Raw genomic sequence first — 20,987 nt, 5'->3', positions numbered from 1 at the left:
TCATCTTCAGCCTTCCTGGGGGAGATGACGGCAGGAGTGGCCATTCTTGAGAGCCACCTCCGTGCATCTCTGTGGAGAGCTCTGTCTTTCCAGGCAGGCTGCAGATCAGCTGTCAAGAGAATGGAATAATGGCAAAGCACCCACTCTTTGGAGGATTCTCTTATGTATGAATCCAGTCCTAAAAGGCTGAATTTGAATTCTTTGTGCAAAACATTCCAGCCCTGGGAGGTTTCCGGCCTATGAATTGTTTTGTCTTGAATTTGAGCAACTTTTCCCTCGAGCTCCTGAAGCTTGTTCTCAAACCAAGGTGACAGGTTCCCTTTCCACTGTTTCACGTGCAATAAAAAATCTTGCCCCCTTCCCCATATGACAGCACTATTACTTTTAAGGCTCTGTACTCCCAGACATCATTTTTCAGTCAGGGGGATGGATGGCATGAGGGGATGCAGAAAGAAAGGAGAGGGGAGGGCATGGAGAAGGGACCCTTCAGGGCTCCCTGCAGGCAACTCCAGGCAGGTGGCGAGGAAGCAACGAGCCAGAAAAGCCCCTGGGGGTGGCCAGAATCCCTTCCAGAAGGGACAGGCAGCGATGGCTGCCCCTCAGGACATTGCTGTTTGCCCCAGAGGGACACATTTTGTTGATTAAATGTTACCATCACAGCCCTTGTCACGCTCATCACCTTTGACCACCTACAAATAATGAATTCTATTTGCTGCCTGCCTGTCCACACCCCTGGCTATGGAGCCAGTGTATCCCAAATGTCTGTTTTACACAAGCAGCAGTTAGCCTGTAATAACATATAATAGATATAGCTCAGATTGTTTCTTTTTCAGAAGTCATTTCCACTTTTTGCTGCTGCTGGCCTTGTTCTGCAGGCATCAGGGGATAAATCTTGTCACTGGATCTTGGGGAATCTCCCCTCATTTTTTGAAAAGTTTCTATTTCCATCCTCCTCTTAAAGACCCTGTTTCTTTTTACAATTCCATCAGTTTTTTCAGCATTCTCTCCAGCAGGTCAGAAGAAGCAGTACATTGTTAAATGCCAGGACTTGATTTCAAGCAGTAAGGTAGTCCAGGGAAAGGAAACTGCTTGTATTACACTGTACAGTGAAATCCCTTAGGGCTGGTCTTTTCCTTAGCTTACAAAGTCTAAATAAAACTTCCCAGAGTATTCCAGAGGATAAAGTCACTGCCCATCTATGGGCCATGACAGAGCACTTTGAATCATGCTAATGCCTGTATAAAACAAGCATTTGCTGTTTACATAATCTGCAGTAAAGATTTCCAAGATCTTTCATTCACAGAAAGTCATGTAAGTTTAATCAGGAAAAGAAAGCACCTGTCACTCAAACAAGCAGGCTTTCTGTCAGAAGAAAATAGGTATTTTCTGAAATGCCTTCAAGTACGTCTAAAATCCACTAACCCTTTCAAAGTGAAGTTACAACATATCAAGTAATTGGGAGAAGTCTTATATTTAAAGAAGTAGTTAGATGGTGTATTAATGACAGTCTCTATCCACAAGATTACATGTACATTTTATCCTACTATTTCAATTTAAATACATGCTCCTCACGGCTTCAAATTTTGGTAACAGACTGTAGAAAAAATCAATACTTCCTCTTATTGTAGTTTCTCAAATTATTTCCACTGTTTGAAGCGCAAGTTAAATGCAGTTATTTTAAACATTGATCATTGTTGCCTTCCTCCTGCTCCTTCCCTTAACAGAATCATTAGGTTGCTTCTGTGTGTTTGTTTTTTAAGCTGGTTTTCTCAGCCATCTCCCTGTGTTCCTACTGGGGAGTAGTGATCCACCTGCTGCCCTGTGCTAAAGTGATTTGTTACACATGGCTGAAGTTAACTCAGCGTGTTTTATAAAAGCTGTTTGTTTTATATAAAAAGTGCATGCATATTGCTGAGAAGAGGTTAAAAGTCCAACAGAATCTGACTGAAACCTAATCCTCTCCTGGTTATATCTCTTCTGTGAAGTAGATTTCCTTCTGAACAGGCTGGAAGCATCCTTTGAATAACTTACACCTGCTCTGATATAACTGCATGGTATATTAAACATGTATGGTGCTCTGCGGGTGTCACAGTTGGACTGTTAAGCACATGCCAAGGACATTCCTGCTCAGTTTGAGACAAATCCTGCTCCAAGGGAGTAAACCTTACCTTAAGGCAGCACATAAAATATTACAGGTTACTGGTTTATCAAGTAACTAATGACAGGGAAAAAAATGTTCTTCTTCCAAGTCATCCTCTCATGTAAAAGCATCATCCAAGACCTGTCTAGCAAAGCAGCACTCAGTTAAAGCACAGAAATTGATGTTCCTGGTCTCCATACCAGAGGAGCTGGTCTGCAGTGGTAATTCCCAGAGACCATAGTTCTCAGGGATCTCTGAGAGTCAGGAATTCTCAGCAGCTGCCTGGGATCAACTGCCAGGAGGTTAAACGGGGACTTCTGCACAGAGTATTTCTCCTTGTAGAGTTTCATGTATGACTAAATTACAGCTGCCTGCAAGGAGACATTGAGCACAGCAGCGAAGCAGCTGAACCACACTGGAGGTTGACAGGCTTTAAAGAAAAAGTTAATTCCTATTTTCTTTTACCCACAGGTCTACCCACGGATAGCGCCGGCATTTTGGCACTACCTGCGGGTAGAAGTGAGTAGCGGGTGTTTGAATACTCCCACATCTTTATTTTACAGCTTGGTAGTGTTTACTGACCTCCTAGTTTGTCCATTGTGAAAAAAAATAATGAGCTTCCATTGTAGTTGCCATTCTTCTGTGAATGTAGTCTTGTACTAATTCATGTTGGTTTGACTACGGTTGGGTTGGTCGCTAACCCAAGTCACAAAAACATGTCTGTGTGCAAGGTTAAAGACAAAAAACCTGAAATGTAAAAGTCAAGGCCATACCATACATTTTGACTATAGCACAGAACCAAAGTACAGAAATCCATACCTGCACCTCCTTTTATAAGCACATTTTACATTCATGAGAAGAATATGGAGCTTCAGTTCTGTTATATCATTTTTGCAAAGATTGTTCAACTCAACTTGATATCATTTCTTCCCTCTTTTGTCCCTCAGGAGCATGAGCAGCTCAGCTATTCCTCCACAAGGTCCAAGGCTCCAAGTGTTATCATCACAGGTCTCAAGCCAGCCACCAAGTATATATTTCATATCAGAGTCAGGACGGCAGCAGGATACAGCGGCTATAGCCAGAAGTTTGAATTTGAAACTGGAGATGAAAGTAAGTTTCACTGAAGGGAAAAAATAAATACAATAGAAGTAGCATCTAATTCTAAGCCAGGGAGACGTTGGGAGTTTGAATGTCTGAACCCATACCATTTGTTTATCACAAAATGACCAGTGCTATGTGATAAAAACCAAACCTCAGACTTACAGTTCTGGATGTGCAACAACTCACAGAAACGTTAGCCCGGTGCTGCAGCTGAAGGAATGTTCTCTTCCATAAAATTTCCCTATGGGTCCCTTCCAAGCTAAGATGCTGGAGGATTCTCTGATCCTTTCTTTCCCTGTAGAAGTCCTGCTTCTTGACATCTAGAAATTCCCTTATCCAGGCTTTCCCTAAGTCCAGCAGCTTCATGTAAGTTCCCAGTGATGGACTCTTCACTCTGTAGTTGTCAATGCTCCCAAATACAGAACTGAAAACTTTTATATGCATTTCCATCAACCAGTAAAGCTACTGAATTTGCCACTAAGAAGCAAGAGGCCTTCTTATTCCTTTAAAATATGCAAAAAGGCTTCATGTGTGATGCTCTGAACAATTTTATATTTGTCATGTGTTGCCCTCCATGTTCAAAGAAACACAGGAAAAGGTATTTACATGTATTTGAGAGAAAATTAGTGTAGTAGATGCAACACTAAAACACTCATTAATTGAATTACTTTAATTAGCCAGTTATGTGTACCATGTTTTTCATTAGTGTTTTAGAAATCAAGCTGTTTAAGCTAATGTACAGACTCAAAACTATATAAGTGCTTCCAAGAGCACCCAGGGATTTGTGTTCCATTTTTATTGCTTCTTAACTTCTATTTCAAAAATCAATCAGGGATAGATTTCCAAGTGCTTAATGCCTAATTGGACTTTTTAAAATTTTCTGGGTACTTAAGCCAAATGGTTTGAACAGGAGTTGAGCACTTGGGTGGTTTCAAGAATTTCAGGAGATCTTGTCTGTAGCTTCTGGTGCAATAAATATGAGGCTTAATTCATGTAAAAAGAAAATAGTATTTAAACTTCTGTGAGGTTACACATTATGAAAATGTCACTTGTCCATCTAAATCAGGAGGACTCTGGCTCCAGTGACATTTCCCTCATTGGTATTGAGGGAATCTCCTGGGAATGACATTCCCCTTACTCCATCCCAGTCCCGTCTCTCCTTCTCAGTGCACTGATGCAGCTGGCCTTTGGGCTGCATGGTGAGCTTAATTTTAACATCCTTTTTGCAGTATAACATCAAAGCTGAACACGATACTGAAATAAAATGGAAAAATAAATCTGTTTATGATGCCATAAACAGACCTAACACAGCTTATCTCCCAGTAATTCTCATTTCTTTTACTTCTATGTGTAAGCCCTTGCTGCCTAAACTAGTACATGGTTTCACATAGCTGAATAAATAGAATACAGCAATGTTGTTTTCAGTATTTCAAGATACTGACTAACACTTACACAGAAGGATTTGGGAGAATTGTGTTGAGATTTGGGCTGCTTGGTTCTGTCAGTACCCATAAACGTTAGTTCACCAGTTCACCCTTGCTGGCCTGCATCTGTCTTACAAACCAGTCCTAGTCCAGCTGTGTAGAAATCTCTCTTCATCGTTTACTATTCTGCTAGTTTGCAGCTCAGCGGAAAATTTTCCGATATTTTAATATACATTTTTCTGAAAGATAGCAAATAATATTAGGCCAAGGCAGAGTATTGCAGCTCCCTCCATCCCTGCTCGCTAGAAACAAGTTACTTGGTGAAAATTCCACTTTTTCAATTACTTCTTGTGGACTTCCAACTGAAGCTTAATTAACACAAAAGTAGCATTTTCGTGAGAAGGCTGGGAAGAATAGAATGATTTAAAAATCTGTGTTGTGAACAGAAAATTTATCAACCAACACTCTCATGGAAATAACAAAAAATATTGTAAGTCATGTTTTTGACTTACGTTTTTGATAAAAATCCTCCTCAATTTGCCTTAGCTTGTACCATCCTTCAGCTCTCTGCCAACTGAACGTGTTACAGTAGAGAAGAATCCCCAGACCTTTGCAGGTAAACAGCCAAGGTTATTCCATTTACCCTGCTTGGGTGTTGGCAGATTTTGTAGATAGTGGTAAAGCAAGCAAGCAAAAATTAGGGTTTTTCTTTAGTAGATTAATTAGAGAAAAGTAATGATTCATCAGCTGTAAGATGTGTATATCAATGTCCTAAAAGATGCTGTCCTTTGGCAGGAAAGTATCCTGCCTTCTCTGATGTACTGGGTGAAACACTACCTGTGTCACTTCAGTTATAAAGTTATAAAGGATAAAACAGATACATCATCACCAGGAACACTAAAACATTTTGGTGGGATTGCTAAAAGTGGAGCATGAGGGAGAGAGAAGACCAAATCTGCTGTAGTAGTGGAAGAAGTTAGTTCTTAATGCTGCTGTGTTTTTGGGGAAGCACCCTCACTTACTGACCCACAGACTGAGGCAGCCACGGCTTGGGGAGCTCTGTTGTTCAGTTCTTCTCCCTGCTGCAAAGGCAAAAAAGTGGAGTGAAATTTGTATTTTCTTTGTGGTAGGAAGTGGAGTTACCTAGGATAGTGAGAAAAATTCTCTTCAAGGAAGCAGAGTTGGACAAATGGATGCTGACAGGCATTTCTCCCTCTTCTAAAGCTCAGAGGCTGCACCTGGGAAATGTGAAACTTTTCCAAAGCACAGCAACCACCACATGTGACTGTGCTTCTTGTTGCCATTTGATTCAGTCTCTGTTTCAGCACCTTACAGGCAAAACACTCGTAGCAAAGCTGGCAGGTTTTCATACACTCCAGCACACACACAGCTGCCACTGCTGGGGCTTTAAATTGGAGCATAAACCTCACTTGCAGTTCCTGCTTTTATCTGTCAGAATTACCAGCTATCTGAGCCACCACACAAACACTCTGGTCCTTCCTAACAGAGAATAAAATGTGTTCTGACAATAAAAAAACATTTGTCCTAGGGCAGAGATGCTTTAATCTCTGACTGTTACCCTCTAATATTTTCCCCCCTCTCTTCTAACCAGCTGTTTTTGCAATACCTGTTTGGATTGGTTGATTTTGTTTGTTTTGGTTTTGGTTGTGTTTTGTTTTGGTTTTTTTAATTAATGATTCAAACTTTTTTTCTTTATTTCTTTTTACTTTTTTTTTTCCCTAGAGAAGTAGTTTCTTTGCACTACCTCAGCGGTCTTTCTGCCCAGAGGAATTTGTAAAATATTGAACAATTTACAGCTTTTAGGCACTTTTCTTGCCAAAGCAGGGCTTGTTCTAAAACCAAGGGTCTTTTCCTTGTCAGCCTTCCCATCATTAGGAAAAAACAATCTGAAAGTGGAATGGTTGGCTTGCTCTGGAAGGGGCCTAAGGGACAATTTTGCATTTATGCAGTGTGGACTTGTGCTTGGGCTGAACAGAGTGATAAATGTGAACACATGATGATATTTAATCCAAAAGCAATGCAGACTTTGTGTACTTTAAATTATTAACAATAGAAACCTAAACATTTTAGAAATGCTGATAGAATACCTGATTAGGTGTTTTATAAAGTTGAAGACTTTGAAAAAATAATTGGCTGAAACTCCCATCCTGATGGATCAATAACTTTAATTTCTTTAAGTCTCAGATGGTGATTTTTGTGTACTGCCAGAAAATTCTGCTGAATTTTCATTCCTCTCCCTCTTCCCACATCCACAAAATCTGCCTTTAACTTTTCGTCCTCAAATCAGGCTATTTTGGATTTGCCACCACATGTGACTCCATTCTTTCCAGAACTCCAAAGCTCAAGAAAAGGGTCCTGAATGATTGATTCCAGTGCAGGTCCACTACTGGCTAAAGCACATGCCCTACTTCATGCCATGACAGAGAAGCCATCCCAAGGAATTTTAGAAAATATACTGCATTGCCAATGCAAAGTGGAAATATTTTTGTTTGTTTTTTACAATGTTTTCTGTTTTGACAATAGTCAGTTGAATTCCTTGTTGAAACAAAACAAATCAGATGACACGTGTTTCATATTTAGAAACTTCTTGTTGGGTCTCTCCCCACCTCTGCCTCATCCTACTGTTCATTCAGTGTTAGTCAGCACTGGATACCAAAGAATGTCTCATTTTAATCTTTAAGTATTCCCTTGCTGTGTTTTAACACTTTCATCCATTTGTTCTTCACATTTGATTTTGGTCTATCTGATTGCACTACTGTCTGTGTCCAGAAAACCCAGAGACTTCACTTCTCCTCTGCATTTCCTGAACAAGAGCAGCATCCTCGTTCAGATCTCGAACTGCCTGCACAGGCTTTCCATTTATCCACTGGCCAGGAAGTGGATGTTAGGGAAAACACTTGGAAGAAAACTTCTCAAGTGAATAGACACCAAAACGTTTTACATTCCTGTGCTGGTGACAGTCCCTTTTAACATCACCTTTCCTTTCCCTTCTCATTTCCCCTTTGACTGGAGCCCATCATCTCACTGCATCACAGGAACTGCACAGGAACTACATTTTCATTTGTGAAAATTTAAAGGTTGTCCTAATGACACTTTGTGGTTTTTTACCTGTTCTTAAGCACTGTTGTTTGCAATGCCTTGTACATCCCCCTGACAGCCTGTTCCTGTCTGCCAGAGCTCCAGTGCTCACTGTCCACACTTATCTGTCTTGCAGCCACTCACTGTTATCAGTCTGGCTGTCTTTCTGTCACTTTTTTATCTTCCAGTCCTGCTGAGGGTCTGCTGCCTGATAGGTGTCAAACTGAAGTAACCAAGGGATGTAGCTGAGAGACAGAAGAGACCTGTCATTAGGCTTGCCAGCTCTTTTATACCAAATACATGAATTTGTAAAATGTTCTAGAGAAATTTGCTCAAAGAAAGGGCAGAGCTGAAAGATCCTCTCTGGTTTTCAGCCTCTGACACTGTGACTAAAACATCTGCAGCATTTGTTCCAGTGTGCCCAGTGAAGAAACGAGGAAGCCTCCGGATATTTCCCTTCAGCCCAGAGGGGAGGGAAGGTGCAGCTCTTCCTTCATACATTCAGATGAAGAACCTGGAGAGATGATGAGACAGGGCATGGATGTACAAAGTGGATAGCAGGATCAGAGCTGACACCAGGCTGGATGCAGAAGGGATTTCTGGGCATGGTGTTAAGTAAGGAAGCTGGAATGATGTAATTAGAAACTTCAAGCACCATTTCAGGGATATAACATGAGTTAGGCATGAAGAGCAATGGCAGTGAGGAGTTTATGTGGATAATAAGCTCCTGGGTGCATATACAATCCATGCTGCAGTTTTAAAATCACTTTCATAATCACATCAGTTGCAGGTAAAATGTGCTTGAAGAGTTTTGCCACCCAGACGTTGCGATATACTACTGAAACATCTTGGATAAGTCATAAATTCTCCCTTCTCCTTGTCTTAGCTCCTCATCTTTTAAAGTGTTTAAGTGTCAAAGTGAGCAGACAGGTAGAGGGAATGAGACACAGTACCAGACTAAGCAGTCAGCCCAATTAGAGGGGTGCTAAGCTCCCTTAGCTCTGCTCGTGGTTTATGGTAATGTTGAGGTGCCCTGGACAGTGTAGAGACAACAAAATATTGATTTTAGCTGTAGAAATGCTGGCCATGTTTTCAACAAATGAGACTCTGGAAAAAAATGCTGTGTACTTCTGTGATGAAATGCAGCACTCTCATATGTACACACAAAGGGATGAGGTTGCAGGAACTTGCTTGACTTTGCAACCTGTTGCAGTTGTTTGTTAAACTGTTTTTCTGTCTTGCATAATCAAGAAGTTCTGAGGAGAAACACAGGGTCATCGACCAATATACACAGGAAAAATAAGGAAGGAGAACCAGGAAGTGACAAAAAATACCCAGGAACATGCACAACAGAAATAATTAAAGCTTTTAATATTTACAAATTGAACTTTACCATAAGAGAAAGCCAGAGAAATGAGAAAAGAGCAGAGAGGTTAAGAGACACATAGAATTTAATTTAGAATGGCAAAATGCTGTAAAGATTCTAGGTATTGAGAGTCCCTGATTACTGTCTTCTTGCTGCATAAACAGTTCTTTGTGGAACCTTTTGCCTGCATGTGATAAGTCTGTGCATGTGGATACTCCTGTGCTTAAATATGTGTTGTTCACTGCACTGTGCCTTTATTGATTTTATTGAGGGATCACTTCAAGCAAAAATAAGTATTTCCATCATTTTGGCTTACCTGCCTCTCTGCTAGTTTTTAACAAATCCACATTTTCCAATTATTCTTGTCTGTCATTTGACATTTTTATCTGACAGGTAAATTAAGGTCACTGGGAAGTTTCAGGCTTGAAAGCTCCTTGGAGTGATTTAACTACATGAAAAAAATCTTAATGTATTCGACTCTGGCCTCTAAAATACAAACAAGAGAAACAGAATTATCCCTTTTCAAGTAGGTACAGTCTCAGCTAAAAATGGTATTTATTGCTTACAGGCAGAAAGAACTTAAGTCAGTTTTGAATTTCTCCCCTCATTAATGTAACCGCAGGTGCTTCTTTGGACCGTGGAGTCAGTCCCTACATTTGTATCAGGAAATTCCTGGGTTGTTGGCCTTGACAGTGAATGTCTGTTGAAGAAAATCACAGCTAATTCATCTGAGCTCGTGGTTTGCTTTCTTACTGCCAGATTTACTATTTTTGCACATACTTTTGTCTTACTAGAAACAAAAGCAGAGCTGCAGTTTGTCCTCCCCTTTCCCCAGCAGAGATGGGCAAGAAAGACTCCTCTGAAACCTTCTCTGTGTACAACTTCAAACCATGCCTGACTTTAATAATCTTTGTCACATTTAGCACAACTCCCACGAGTCAGAAAGTGTTATTCAGCATTTGCATTGGTACTTGTGTGGCATGATTTTTGTTATGGTGCATTTTTCCAACTAAACCTGAGCCTGTGGGAGGTAGCAGAGAGCTGGAATCCACTCCCATAGCATCACTAGATATCCTTTAAATATACAGTCAATATTTGCTCCATCATTTATTGGAAGATGTATATATTTAACTTGTGTGACCACAGGTATTGAATGCCTTGTAATTTGCTGCCTGTGCATGCTTCCATCAAGTTATTTGGACAGAAACCTAATGGCGGAAATCTAAAAAGTTGGTTTTGCTGAAAATTTGACATAAGCTACTATTGGTTTTATTTGTTTTGCTACTCTTACAAAGCCAGATTTGCTACTCTTACATCACGATTTTTTAAGCCACACACAAATATTGTTCAGAAGCCAAATGCTTTTCTAGGAAACAACATTTTATGAGTTTTTGGATAGCAATGTGTGCATTGCATCGAGCTTCATCAGCTGCAAAGTGGGAGAATATCACCTGCTGAGCTTTCTAGACAGCAGCTTAGGTGATTTCCTTAAGCTTTCATCATCTGATGCCTAAAGAAAGCTGAAGATTTTGCTTATTGCACAGTTTGCAATTCTACCAAATCAAAATTGCTTCCCTGATGTAAAAATTATTCCCTTTTCTGTATTTACTCCCGTTTTCAGAAGTCATTGAATAGAATTATTTATTTGTCTTTCAAAACAATGTTTGATTTCCCATGGAAATAGTAATAATTGGGTAAATGTCATGTGGTGTAAATGTTCAAGTGTAACAGAGTTTAACAAATAGAACTTTGGAGTCACAAGACAGGAGACAGAGAAAAAAAACCAAGCCTAATTCTGTTTTTTGCTCAGGTAGTATTTGGACAGTGAGGACTGTAAGTAGGTAAATTCTCCATGTAAAGATTTAATATTATACACCATGAATTAACTAAATTAGGAAGTTTCCAGTGACTGGATAATTTCAGGTGATCCTTTTTAACTCAACATCCTACAAAAAGCAGAGACAAACAAGAGGCATAAGAATTTTCTTTTTGTCAACTGCAGAGTTGCAAATCCCCGAAGCATGTTATGATAAGGTGTATGTATTTTGTGACAATGAAACTGAACACTGGACACGCTGAAAAATGTGTGAAGCTACACATTAGGTGTGAAGGGTTTGCTTTGCTTCCTCCTGAACCCAGTTTGGTATTTTCATATACCCAGCACTGCTGCTGACTTCACTGGGACAGGAGGATGCAGAGAACTTCTGAATTAGGTGCAGGATTTAGATAAATAAAGCTAAGGAAGAAAATACAGTTTTGTGTCCAAAATCCTGTCATATTCAAACTTCAGTAAATTGCAAGTGTCTGATAGAGACAAATCCTCCTTTTATAAACCTGCAGACATCTTCGCTAAGCACTGAGGAAACCATTAAAAACAAACTGCAACATTTGACCATTGAAATGATTTCAGCCAACGTGCAAAATCCATGGGTGATGGATGGAGCATCAGCCTCTTTTCTCTGTGCTTCTCTTTCAGCTTCTGACATGGCTGCAGAGCAGGGACAGATTCTTGTCATAGCCACTGCTGCTGTTGGTGGATTCACTCTCCTGGTCATCCTCACTTTGTTCTTCCTCATCACTGGCAGGTAATTAAAACACTGTTCTTCAGTCCCATCTAAAATAAAGAATTTTAAGAATAATATTTAAGTCATTAAACCATATTTTCAGAGCTAAAATTAGGGTTAGACACAGTGGAGTATCAGCACTGGTCTTACAGTTCTTCTGTAAGTGTTGTTTTTCCTAAAGGCACAGTTAGGGGAGATAAGAAATTATGTGAAACCAGGAAATACTTTGGATATTTTAGAAATAAGTTTCTGGACTTCTTGCCTGCAGAGTGATAATTTAAAAATACAGTATAACTGCTGCACCCTCAAGGTTCTGACATTATCAGGAAAAAAAATCCCCACAGTGTATTTTACAAAATCTTATAACTGTCAATTGCAAAACTTTTGAGAATGCACTACTCCAATATCAACAGAGGGTGCTGCACTTTAAGATTTGTAATTACACATCTGTTTTGTTGGTATAGCATCACCTCTGATTTGAACAGAAAGTGAAGTTCTGTCAGTGCAGGCCAGAGGTTTTATTTGCAATACCCCAGCAACTAAATATGGCACTGCAGTAGCTGCCATTATGTGAATTAATGCTCTCTCTTCTAAATAATAAAACCAGTTAAATCTAACATTCTGATGGAGTTAATGAGAGCAGTTAACCTTGAAACATATTGTGGCCGTAGATAATGTTAGAGACTGAGTAAATATTCCTGCAATTGCTACAGAAGGTGACAAACAGTAGGATCTTTCAGAAGAGAGAGGAATTTCCAGAGAAAATGATTGTGTGGAATCCGTAAGTGAAATCCTGAAACAACTCAAACACTTCCTTTAGAAAAAAATCTGAACTAAAATCTAACTAAATTCGGGAATGAAAAAAAATATGGAAAAGGGTTTCTTTCTGTGTTTCTTCCTCCTGTTGTCTAATGTTAAGAATATCAGAGATTCTCTTAGCTTTCTACTGCCATACTCATGGGGCCATTTCAATTATGTAAGATAGGAATTCATTTTGAAGTGCTGCTTAAATGCAGTGATAAGAGCATGATCCACAGAAGACAGAGCAAGAAAGATTTGAATAAATACTCAATCTGCTCTAGGACTGGAGGCAGATTTCAGTATGAAAAACGGGACTGGTACCCTACAGATGTGCTCTGCTTCACTGTTTAGCATTACCAATTCGATGAGCTGAGTCCCAGGGCTGCTGATGAGCCTATTCAGAGTGGAGAGGCTGGGTTCAACGAGCACCTGCCTCTGCACTCTGCTGGGTGATTATCCACCAGGAGCACGCAGGAAGCACGGCTGTCAACGGCAGATAGGAACAGGAAAGCAACAGGGACTTCAAGACACAGCACTGGGCTCTTGGCTCAGTTTCAGGAAATGGGATGTTAAGGCTTAGTCTGATTTAGTCTTATCTCTGATTGTTCTGCAGCCAACATGAGCAGAGAATGAGGAGACTCCTCTGCTGGTGATTAATCACTGGCTTCTGTGGTCAAACTTTGGGGCCACGTGGATGTTTAGGAGGGTTGGGTAAGGCAACAGTCTTGTTTCTTTGACTGTTCCCTTGGGCAAGCACTTGGAGTGTAAGAACTTGTGTTTAGGGCTCTGGACAGGTGGCACCCTACAGACCACTTGTTCAGGTCCTAAAAATGGCACTGGCATCCTTAGGGAGTCCCAGCAACTCGTGTTCAGTCTCAAGGTTTCCACAGAGTCTGAGAACCCACTGGTTTGCATTCCCTCCACAAGGGTACATCAGCTTCAGGAATTTGTGCCCTTAACTTCCTCATCATCACCTGGGTAGCAGTGAATGAACTTGGGACTGTTCCTACCGTGTTTCAGCAGTTTAAACAAAGCATTGAAATGAGGTGGGTGTGTTCACCTATTCCTCATGGATCTTCACTGTTAGTATGGATATACTGACTGTAATTGTTTTTGTTTATAATGCTGTTAATGTTCACACAGAGGACAGGCGTTTTTCCTCAAGCTGGTCTTGGAACTCCATGTCTGTACTTAGAGCACTGCTGTTCCCCACTGGCATCGGGGCCTCAACAACCCTTTGCTACCCCTTAAACCAAAAGATTTCCCTCGAAATAGTAATTTTTAGGCTGCTCACTGAGTGAGAAAGAGCTTTAAGACCAAGAGTAAATATTTTGTTTTTTCTTGACTGAAACAGTTGCTCCTGCCATGTGACCACCTAAATCAGCATTACCAGACCTGCAGGTAGGCAATGTTTGGCAGCTCAGGCTGCACCGAGCCACTCAGCAGAAGAGAAAAAAGGGGTCCTGATGTGAAAAAATACTTTCTTTTTTCATGAGACATGGTGAAGTAATTATAATTCTATTATGAAAAAAATGAGAGGGTATTTTACCCACTATATATGAAAGGTAATGGGATAAAGTTTAATTACCACAGGCCTATGTACGTGACCAGGAATGCAGGAAAGTAGTAATTTATTGAAGTATCAGAATTCTTTGGGGGAGTCAAACTTAAAAAAAAAAAAAAAAAGTTACATCAAACTTAAACTCAGATAGTCATTGTCATGCTAAACATTCAGCCATGATCAGTTTTTCTTTGTATATAATCTATTTGTAGTTCGTCATGCATATTTCCCTCTTTAGATTCAGATGTACATATATATTCCAAATGCATAGAATTTGGATTTCATAAAAATACAGATAAAACTTGGTGTGCATCTGTTTTATTCATGAAAAGTATTTTATTTAAAACCTCACTTGTTTTTCTTCAAAGATGCCAGTGGTACATAAAGGCCAAAATGAAATCTGAGGAGAAAAGAAGGGCTCATTTGCAAAATGGACACTGTGAGTAGTTCAACACTATATAATATCTATATCATGCTTTAAATGAAGGAAATCCACTGTTTCCTGAACAACTTTTGCCCTCGATGTTTTAATCTGGTTATTTGAGTAGTTCCTTATTGCCTGCATCATCAGTGGTCTTTATTTTTGTTTGCAATTTCACTAAATCTGTTCTAGTTATTAAAGGGATGTTTGCTATTCAGCTAATAATATTTAGCAGGTTTTCAGGTATATTTCTTTAAATTCTCAGTTGTTCTGGGTACTGAATTTCTGTCTCAAAATTCCTCTCTTGGTGAATGTATGACTTACTTGTATCTAGTTCTCCTTGGATTTAGGGATCTACACTTCCAGCCACCCAAGAAATAAGAAGTGGAATGGGTTCTCTTTGCTCATGTTCCTGCTCACTGATCAGTACAGTGAGAGAAAATCCTGGTGATCTCTCATGGGCAGTAATTAGTTTATATAGCTTACTTTAGCTACCTGCTTCAAATTAGCTGCCTTACTGTTTTCTGTTAGAGTAGCAGTTTAAATCTATTTTTTTTATTCAAAGGGTATCAGATTTTAGTTTTTTATCATTTTGATAACATGTCTGAAAATGCTATGCTCAACACAGAAGAAGTTACCAGAGGTAAAATATTTTTCAAATGACACCACCATATCGAGCCAAGTGTCTCTTTCAGTCAAGGAAAAGGGCACCTTTGCCCATAAAATATACTGCCTAGAAAGATGGTTTTGTCATTTTGTTTCCAAACATGGCCAGAAATAAAAGAAGACAAAAACCCTCCTCCTGGAGAGTTTGATGTATGCCTCTGAGACCGTGACTGAATTTGAAAAAAGCCTCACTCAGTGTCTTTCAGGCCAGGGTAAATGATGACTGTATTTCATGTTGGCACAAAGCTTCATCTCAGAGCCTTCCCATTCATTTGTAGTGATCTCAGCATCACACTGGAGGGGGCAAGTCTCTACTTGTATTTGTGCTCTACAGGAACAAGAATAAAGAGGAATTACTGGTTTAGACTCAGCTGCTAACTGACAGGAGAAAGAAGGCTGAGAAATGCCTCATTCTTTTTAAAGGGACTCTCTGGACCCAGCTGCAGATGCCTCTTTTTATCCTGATAAAGTGATGGATTATTAGCAACAACTTCTGATAATGGATTGAAAGCTTTCCAGAACTTAATCATGATATGGCAGCAGCCTGAAAGAATTCCCATCCAGACAGTCCAGAAGAAACAACACGAGTTCTTGAACGTGCTATACTCAGGAACACAAGGGATACCAGCCATGCCAGGAAATGGCAGCTTGCTGGAGCCTGCCAAAGCAATCTGGCACCAACCCGCTACTGCCATGGCCATCTCCAAGGAAACAGACAGAAATTATCTTGAAAAGGGATTTGGATATTTTTGTTGTCATCTTGCACCTGCCTCTCTGGCTGTTCCAGCTGATCAGAAGAGAACAAAGCAGCACAGCCCTCCAGGAGTGCTCCTTAGAGAAAAGGATCTCAAAGATTTGAGTTGTTTGGCAAAACAGGATGATCAGTCATCCACTCCTAAATGAAAGGAGTGAACTAGAAACAACTGTTCTCAAAGTAAAGCACAGATTGCCTCAGTTGACCAAGGAGCAGCAAAGGGGAACTGCTTTGGCAATAATCACTGTAGTTTTGAGGCTGTGCTTTTCCCCATGTCTTTGAGCCCTCACTTGGTGTCTTTGCAGACCCTTTTTCAAGTGACCAGCTCTTCTGTTGGGTTCTGAAATTTTAAGCCTGGCAGATGTAGTATATTATTTTCAGTCCTTTCAACTGTCTAGTCAAAAAAGAAGAAAACTCTTGTAGCAATGCATGAATATCAAGGAGTTCCTGATTCCTGTTATTCTCTCTTTCTTGCAGTACATTTCCCAGGACTCAAAACATACATAGATCCAGACACCTATGAAGACCCATCTCTTGCTGTCCATGAGTTTGCCAAGGAGATTGATCCTTCAAGAATTCGTATTGAAAGAGTCATTGGGGCAGGTAAAACTATACCTACTGTAAAAAAATCTCTAGCCATGGCAGTACTGCTTTTTCATAAGCATTAGGAAATTAATTATCCTAATCAGTTTTTTGCGTAGGACTGATTTTTTGCCTGGTTTGTTGGTAGGGTTTTTTGGGAGGTGGTGTTTATTTATTTTGTTTTGGGTTTTTTTTCCAGATGTATTCAAAACACTCAGCATGTGCCATGGTTATTGTCATGTATTCTCAGTCACTGAGGGTGAAATTAGATCAGAATCTCTTTCTATGGGGATACAAGTTCTGAATATAGAAGACTGAGAAAAAATTATTCTCAAATAGAAAACCGGAGGAGTATGAAAGAGGAAAAGGAGAGGCTGGCCTGGGATAGGCTTTTCTGCCTGGAGAAGGATCACTGGCAGAGAGGGAAAAGAGGAAGATCTGTTGATAAGATGTAGACAGTATGAAAGATGATGCCCTCTAATCCTTCTTTTTTATATTTGTTTCATGTATCTTAGTCACTCTAGAAAGGAAGGGTATTTTTCAGTTTAAACTCATCATTTAAAGATCTGTTACTACACTGATAACCATGGAAATATCCCCCGTGTTGCTAAGAAGCATTTGGTGCACTAGAAAATGTTGTGCAATAATCCTACAGAAATAAAAGCAGGTCTGGTTGCAGACAGGAGAGGGGAAGTATTGACCTGAAAGTAAAAGAGAAAATTCTGTTTCACATTGCAGTCCATAGTGCTGGAGTACTCCAGTTTACCTGATAGCTTAGGCCACATCATCTGGAGCTGGAGCTGTGCACCTCTGGAATTCTGAGCTTGGGAGAGCCCCCAGAGGGCTCACCTCTGCAAAAAACATTCGGTTTGCTTTCTTCTCTTTCTTCCTTTTCTTCAGACACACTCTGGATATTGATGTCTTAGATTATAAAGCAGATTGAGCTACATTCCATATCTGTGTAACTGCTGGTTTCAGTTGAGTACAACAGACAAGGATTATTTGTTTTAGTTCAGGTTAAAATTGTGTCCTTAATCTCATTTTAATTCATTTACGAAAACTCTTCTCTCAACTTCTCTCCATTTTCTTGTATGCATGGAAGTGTATGATTTGACATATTTTATTTTCATGGGCTTTATTTTTATGGTTTTTATTTTCTGAAATTACATCTGTAATTTTTCAATTTCAAAAATACTCAGCTAACAGGACTTGCAAATGGGTTGCAATGAAATTTAAACCCATTTCCATGCATACAAGATACAGGTTAAATACCATGGCTGAGGCAGGGAGAGTACAAATTCCCACACACTTCCTTCAGTAGGTGCTCAGGGACAAAACATGTCAGTGTAATTCTCAGCAGTCCTAAAGATTTCTGTGCATTCTCTCTAATTCTGTATTGCACATTTCAGTTGGATAAAAATGGATTTCTTTTCACTGGAGAATTACTTTTAAAAGAGGTTTACAATTTTCACCTAAGTGGAACCGAAAATCAACATCTTCTCCAAAATGAAACATTAATATCTTTTAACAAATCAATTAGTAGATGTGCTTCTAAATTTATTCTGTTTTATCATTTTAATTTGGCCAATAATTCTCATTTTCAATTTCTGAAACTTTAATTTTTCAAACAAAAATTATTTCCATTCAAGAACCAAAAGGTTTCCTTTTGAAACTGCCTAAGTGGAAAAGCACAAATACTTGGAAAAAAAATCTCTAGCATTTCTGGTCATGACATTTTTAAAACTCTTCTCCTGAAAGCAGTTTCCAGTTTGTTTTTTCAATGGAAAAAGTCATGTCCAGAGGTTCTTGCTAATTCACTACTTGTAGTTCTGATGGCTGTGACACTCAAGGCAAGTATTTTTAGTTAGTTTCTTTTTTCAGCTTCACTCTAACCTAGCTCTGTACCCAAGTTATGCTGTAAAGTATTTGGTAATTATATCTCATCCATACACTTTTTTTTCTGCCCCATCTCTTCCTGCTGTTTGGTTTATGGGTTCAGCACCTCTTCAAGGAATGAATTCCTAGAGGTGCTTTGTCAAATCTGTCTTAAAAGTTACAACTATCCTCCTATTTTCTTTGTTAAAATATTGAAACTCGGGGAAGGAGCCAACTCTTCAGCTTTTCCCAGAGCAGACAATTTTCTTTGCATGATCTAAATCTCCCTCAAGTGCAGAGACTGAAATGGGGGAGTGAGTTGAGCTGTATTTGGTGCTGTGAGCTTTCAGTTCTATGGCAGCCCCTGTCTGTGCTGTAAGACGTTTGTTCTGATCCCGTGCAGTAATGCCAGGCTGCGCTCACACCTTTGAGTGACTGACCACTCCTGTTTAGCTAGCACATGGGCACTGCTGAATGCTGTGTGCTTTGCACAGATTCAATTTCTAGACTGCTCTAGTTAGCTCCTTTTTGCGTAATACATAGTAAGATGGGTGAGGTTTCTGTTATTAAACCAGAGATTATTTACATTTTATTAAAAAGGCAATGGAGTCAATCGTTTTTTCTAGTTGTGATCAGCCTTTTTACGTGGAGCAAGGAAAAATGTTGACTTCATTGACATCTGGCTCTTGGTTTCAACTTATTACACATGCAGTCATGAACCTCAGCTGCTGCAGGGTCAACATTTATCCTGTTTATCTTCAGACCTGAGCAGTGAGAATGAGATCCTTGGGTTTTAAAAACCCCTTTGGTTGAACCCATTCCCCTTTGACTTCAAAAACATTGAATATCCTTTGTCTGAACAGAAGTGTAGAACATATACTCTGGGATGAAATCTTGTCAAAGTCTCAGTGTAAATAATTCAGTGCCTTCAATTATACCACTGATCTCCATCTAGTCTAAAACAGAAGCAGAACTTATTATACACCTTGGGTTTCTAAATGTGAGAACTGTCTGTTCTGTAAGCTAATGAACTCAACTTTGACATCATGTCACAAAAAACTTGCTGGTAATCTTTATGTTCAGCATTTTATCAATCCCAATAGCCAAGGGGAGGGACATTTCTTTCTAACTTTGCAAATCATGCATCCAAAAAAAAGATGAAAGAAACAGAGGTTCCTCCCCCTGCTTTGGATGTAGTACAGATAATAAATCTTGGAATTGCAAGTTGTTCAGCTGCCTCCTTGAGTTTAATTCATTTTAAAGCACTTGGTAACAGCCCTTTACAGTCCTCGAGGGATGAATGCCATTATTTATGAAATTCTGAAGCTGTAGTATTCTTGTATAATCTTGTAGTAGCAAAGTGGTTTATTCTATAACCTATGCTTTTCAAATTAGTCTTAAAATGAGATTTTGCAATTCTGCAGATTTACTGATCACAAAATTTCTTTAAAAATCTCAATATTAAGGCTCTAGTATTTCTGCTTTTCACTGCTTCATCAGGAGAAAGAAAATGGAAATTTTTCTCATTTTAGGCACTTAAGCTTGAAAAACCAGCAAGATATGCAATAAGGTCATGGCTTTAGAGAAGTGTTCTGGTGCTGCTGAACATGTCACAGAATAGAAGATTGATAGACCATGCCTACCGCAAAACATTCAGTTTTGTGACTTTCTTTTATGGGAGGACTTTACAAGTCCAAATTACCTACTGCTTTTTCAATGCAACTAGTCAGGCAAGCAAACTTTTAAGGAGAGCCATCTAAAGGTGAAAGGGGCAAAATCATATAGGAAAATCCTCATAAAACTTCCCCTTTTGTCAAAAGATTCGCAGAGCATTACTCTAATGACATATCTTTTCACATATCTTATATTTGCACACATCTTTAATTTATTTTTTAAAATTAAGTAGAAATAAATTGGTGGGGAGGAACTGTATGAAGAAGACCTGGGACCACTTGACATTTTTTAGCTGTCGAGGAAGCTGCTAATTTATTCCGAGGTTGTGTTCAGCGTGTGTTAATTGTACTCCTGCACTTTGATGCCTCTGTCATTGAAGTGAAAGACAAGCTATGAAATTCTTCCTCTAATCTCACTCTTCCTGGATCTCATTGACTAATAAAACTTTGCTTTGTTTTAGTGGAAGCAACAGAACCTAATAAAATACAAGTCTTGTGACAATATCCATTCTAATCCTGTAATATCAGGGAGTTAAAATTTTCTGAAGTGAAGGTTGTGCCTCTAAGGTACCTCTCTTCTAGATTTGCTTCATATCTGAAGATGCACTGTTACAGAATAGAGCTTCTTTATTTTGTTTACTTCTGTCCTTAAACTTTAGGGAAAACTAATACAGACATCACTCAATGGAGTGTTAAATCCCCAGTTAAATATATATCTGTTCATTACTTGCTTTTTGGCTTTTAGCATTCTGATTCCAAAATGACTGGGGTAAATAATTTAGATTTGCTCTGAAAGCAACCTGCAACTGAGAAATGCTCTGAAATATTTTTGTGAGCATTGTTTTTCATTTACTGAATTATGACCCATGGAAAACTGACCTGCATTCATCCAAGAGAATGTTTGGTAGGGGCTCTGAATAACTTCTGGGTGAATTCAAGATCAAAGGAAAGTTGTGATTT

At 39.3% G+C, this 20,987-nt stretch overlaps 1 protein-coding gene across 2 annotated transcripts in view; it reads left to right on the top strand.

The window, feature by feature from the left end:
* The window catches only part of EPHA6 (EPH receptor A6), a 367,586-nt gene that overhangs the window by 264,693 nt on the left and 81,906 nt on the right, over positions 1 to 20,987 (top strand). For both annotated transcript variants that reach the window (XM_063419479.1, XM_063419478.1), the window contains exons 7-10: positions 3,088 to 3,250; positions 11,607 to 11,715; positions 14,425 to 14,495; positions 16,375 to 16,500. In XM_063419479.1, the coding sequence (XP_063275549.1) occupies positions 3,088 to 3,250; positions 11,607 to 11,715; positions 14,425 to 14,495; positions 16,375 to 16,500 (469 nt within the window). The remainder of the gene's footprint in view (positions 1 to 3,087; positions 3,251 to 11,606; positions 11,716 to 14,424; positions 14,496 to 16,374; positions 16,501 to 20,987) is intronic.

Source organism: Prinia subflava, chromosome 25 (genome assembly GCF_021018805.1).
Source record: "Prinia subflava isolate CZ2003 ecotype Zambia chromosome 25, Cam_Psub_1.2, whole genome shotgun sequence".
In the NCBI taxonomy this organism is placed as follows: Eukaryota; Metazoa; Chordata; class Aves; order Passeriformes; family Cisticolidae; genus Prinia; species Prinia subflava.
This window is presented reverse-complemented; position numbering and strand designations above follow the sequence as displayed.